The 4,463-nt window shown below is 38.6% G+C and overlaps 1 protein-coding gene across 1 annotated transcript; it reads left to right on the top strand.

The window, feature by feature from the left end:
* Positions 1 to 682: 682 nt before the first annotated feature.
* EAH_00026950 (ubiquitin carboxyl-terminal hydrolase isozyme L5, putative) lies at positions 683 to 4,463 on the top strand (the record flags this gene model as incomplete). Its single annotated transcript, XM_013396486.1, has 10 exons — positions 683 to 760; positions 878 to 1,090; positions 1,432 to 1,586; positions 1,795 to 1,951; positions 2,296 to 2,375; positions 2,789 to 2,881; positions 3,504 to 3,579; positions 3,806 to 3,877; positions 4,138 to 4,202; positions 4,364 to 4,463. 10 exons carry the CDS (start codon positions 683 to 685, stop codon positions 4,461 to 4,463), a joined length of 1,089 nt encoding a protein of 362 aa, XP_013251940.1.

Genomic DNA, 4,463 nt, shown 5'->3' with positions numbered 1-4,463 from the left:
CAGCTCTTTTCTTTCTGAACTCTCTGTAGATATTTGAGTATTTAAAATAATATTAAATAAAAATATTAATTTAAAAAAGACGAAAAACAACAACTTCAATTGTATTTATTTAACATATATAATACCGGTGGTTGGAGCTGCATATACACCTCAGCATGACTGGGCGGTGCTTCTCTGTACTGCATCTGAAGGAGTAAAATAAACCTTATTTAAATAAAGTATTTGTTTTTAAATACATATTTTAATTATATTTATTTTATTATTTACAAACTTCTCTTAATCAGCAGCCTTAACTTCCTTTGGGGCTTCTTCGGCAGCCTTTGGGGCGGTCGTCTGCACAAAGTATTTACCTTTGTTGTTTCCTGAAGAAAAAAGAAGAAAAACAATTAAAATAATATTCTTTCAATGAAATAAACTACGCAAGCAATACCCTTAAACACACAGGACAGCCCCCACGGCTGCCTCTCGCCGAGGGTTTATAATTCGGGTCGAGGGTTTAGGGTTTAGGGTTTAGGGTTTAGGGTTTAGCAGTAGGAATTATCCTACTCTTTGAAGTTCACTTGATTCATAGGATTACATTACTGTGCCTGGGAGTACCTCCTTAGGCGTTTAGGGTTTAAGTCTTATATTAGGGTTTAGGGTTTAGGGTTTAGGGTTTAGGGTTTAGGGTTTATTGGTGAAGATGGCTGGCGAAGATTCGGGTTGGTGTTTAATAGAAAGTGATCCGGGTGTATTTACAGCTCTTGTGGAGATGCTAGGGGTTCGCGGTGTATCTTTTCAAGAGGTTTACGGTTTAGATAAAGAAGCGTTCGCCTCACTCTGTTCAGCGTCAAACTACAGAAAGGTTTTAGGGTTTATCTTCTTATTTAATTGGCAGCGAGATCGCAACCGCACTCGCAGCAGCAGCAGCAGCAGCAGCAGCAGCAGCAGCAGCGGCGGCAATGCAAACAACCCCACCGATCCCAGCTCCAGCACCAGCAACTCTCAAGAAAATACAGCAGCAGCAGCAGCAGCTGAAGCAGCAGCAGCAGCAGCAGCAGCAGCAGCAGCAACACAGGAGGCACCTGAAACACTCTTTTTTGCCAATCAGGTATTGTTATATTTAAACATCTCTGTCTTTGTTGCATGCATTTATATAAACAGCAGCAGCAAGAGCAGCAACAAATAATAAATATAAAGCAGCAAACAACCGCAACCAATAATAAATAAATAATAATTATTAATAATAATTAAATTAATAACTTAAAAATAATAGAATCTGCATGCGGATTAAAATAAAATTATAATAAAAATAAAGTAGACACAGCAAACAATAATATAAACAAATAAACAAAAAACCCTTTAAAAGATGTTTATTTATCTTATTCTCTCCTTTTGCTTTTCCTGCTGCTGCTGCTGCTGCTGCTGCTGCTGCTGCGTTGGGGTGTACAGACAGTAGAGAATGCATGCGCAACTCAGGCTATCTTATCTGTTTTATTAAACAGACGTGAAGAAATAAAAGATTTAGGAGAAAACTTAAAAGCCCTCTGGGACTTCATTAAAGATTTTCAAGACCCCACAATGCGCGGAGAAGCCATAGGAGGATGGTTCGTTACAACACTCTAGGGTTTAGGGTTTAGGGTTTAGGGTTTAGGGTTTAGGGTTTAGGGTTTCAGTTAGCAGCGCGTGTTTCCCTGCCAAGAACGTGTTCCGTATGCTTAGTACGTAACCCTTTAAAAGTTTAATGTTTAATCTTTAATGCTTAATGTTGAACTTTTAGGGTTTAGGGTTTAGGGTTTAGGGTTTGCGTGTCAGTGAGGCCATTCGCTGCGCACACAATTCGTTCCGGCCCAACATATCTTTTGAAGTTGTTGAAAAAGACGAAGAAGATAAAAGAGAAGCCTTTCACTTCGTTAGTTATGTTTCGCACGCAAACAAAGTCTACGAGCTAGACGGCCTCAAACAGGCAAGGGTTTAGGGTTTAGGGTTTAGGGTTTAGGGTTTAGGGCTTAGGGTTTAGGGTTTGGGTTTGGGGTTGAGAATTTAGGGTTCAGGGTTTAGGGTTTAGGGTTTAGGGTTTAGGGTTTGGGGCGTAGGGTTTTCGGGTGTGGGGTTAATGGTTTAGGGTTTAGGGTTTACGGATTAGGGTTTGGGGGTGGGTTTGAGGGTTCAAGGGTTGGCGAGTAGGGTTTAGGGTTTAGGGTTTAGGGTTTAGGGATTGGGCTTTGATGGTTGGGGTTTACGATCAGCGAATTACGGTTTGTACGCCCTAGGGTTTAGGGTTTAGGGTTTAGGGTTTAGGGTTTGAGTGTGCAGGGCCCTGTTTGTGTGGGGGATATAAACGGGGAGGATTGGACCGAAGTCGTCCGCAAAGAAATCGTCCGCAGAGTCGAGCAGTAAACCCTAAACCCTAAATACTCAACAAACCCTAAACCCTGAACACTTAAGAAACCCTAAACCCTAAACACTTAACAAACCCTAAACCCTTGAACAAGCCCTAAACCTGTAGCAAATCCTAAACCCTAAACCCTAGACCCTCAGCGCTTAACATAACTTAAACTGTAAACAAACCCTAAACTCAAATCCGTTAACAAACCCTAAATCCTGAACAACCCTTAAACCCTCAGCAAACCCTAAACCCTAATCAAATCTTAAACCCTAAAGAACCATTAAAACCCTTCATCTTTAGGCTTGAATGTGTAAACCCTCAATGCCTTTTTGTGCTTTCATTTATATCTTCTTCTTTGCTCGATCCCTCCACGCTTTAGGGTTTAGGGTTTAGGGTTTAGGGTTTAAATGTTTTATCTAGGATTCAATTAAACGGAGAAGAATTACGTTTTAATTTAATTGCGATGACGACAAATCCACTCGAAGATATCGAGAAAGAAATTCAAGAACAAAGGTTTGTTTTTCTTGTAGGGTTTAGGGTTTAGGGTTTAGGGTTTAGGGTTTAGGGTTTAGGGTTTAGGGTCTATATGTTGTGTTTACAAGTTGCATTTTCTTGTTATTGATTTGTTTTATTTATAATTTAATTCGTTTCTTTAACTCTGTTTTATTTTTAGGATTTATTTTGTTTTATTTATTTAAATTGTTTGTCTAGGGTTTAGGGCTTAGGGTTTAGGGTTTAGGGTTTAGGGTTTAGTGTTTAGGGTTAATTTGTTTGTTTTGTTCTGTTTAGATTTTTTCTAAATTGTTTTGTGGTATTTTATTTATTTCTTTTTTATTTATTTGTTTAATTTAATTTAATTTAATTTAATTTATTTTTTTTTGTTTTGTTTGTTTTAATTATTTATTTAATTTAATAAATTTTTTTACATTTGTTTTCTCCTTTGATCTTCCCAGCCGTTTATTTCTATATTTGTTTATTTTATTTTATTTTATTTATTTTATTCTATTTTATTTTTATTTATTTTATTTATTTTATTTATTTTATTTGTTTATCTTCATTTATCTACTATGTTATTATTTATTTATTTATTTATTTATTTATTTATTTATTTATTTATTTTTATTTTTATTTGCAGGGAAGCCGCAGAAAATGCTGCAAAGCGACTGAAAGGAGATGAGTCTTCAACAGCAAACCCTCAGCACTTAGAACAGGTAAATCCTAAACCCTAAACCCTAAACCCTTAGCTCTAAACCCTAAACCCTTAGCTCTAAACCCTAAACCCGAGGCTCTAAACCCTAAACCCTAAACCCTACACTCTAAACCGCATCTTTATAAGTTCTGTCTTTCCTTTGGAATGCCTTATTGATGTGTCGATCTGTGGATGGGGGTTTAGGGTTTAGGGTTTAGGGTTTAGGGTTTGCTGAGGTGTATGTACAGCTGCGACAAACCGCTCTTTCGAGAATAGAGATCCTGGAGGAGCAGAGGGCGCAGGAAGAGGCTAAGAGAGGCGTAAGCCTCATCTAAACCCTAAACCCTAAACCCTAAAGGAATAAACAGTGGTGGCTGTACTTTGTTTGTGTTTATCTTTCTCGCTGTTTGTAATTTTGGTTTTGTTTATATGCATGTATATATATATATATATAGGGTTTAGGGTTTAGGACTTATATATACAGATTTCTTTAGAAGGGAATTAAGCAGCGCCTTAGAGGGAGAAGAAAATATGTTTGTCGAGCGTTTAGGGTTTAGGGTTTAGGGTTTGTTGCACTCAGGAGTGGCAGCGAGAAAACGCGCGTCGGCGTCACGACTTCACTCCGTTCATTCTCTGTGCTCTTAGGTAATAAGGGTTTAGGGTTTAGGGTTTGGGGACTAGGGTTTAGGGTTTAGGGTTTAGCGTTTCGGGTTTAAGGATTATGGTCTAGGGTTTGGGGTTTGGGGTTTAGGGCTTGGGGATTAGGGTTTAGGGTTTATGGTTTGGGGTTTGGTGTGTATGTACAGACACCTAGCAAAGAAGAAAGAGCTGGTGAAGGCTGTACGCCGTGCTACTGCAGCAGCAGCAGGAACTTCCGGGGGGTCAGAAGGGCAGAAGGGAAGCTGA

Source organism: Eimeria acervulina, genomic scaffold (assembly GCF_000499425.1).
Source record: "Eimeria acervulina Houghton genomic scaffold, Eah_scaff228, whole genome shotgun sequence".
In the NCBI taxonomy this organism is placed as follows: Eukaryota; Apicomplexa; class Conoidasida; order Eucoccidiorida; family Eimeriidae; genus Eimeria; species Eimeria acervulina.
Note: the sequence above shows the minus strand (reverse complement) of the source record. Positions and strands in the feature narration are given on the sequence as shown.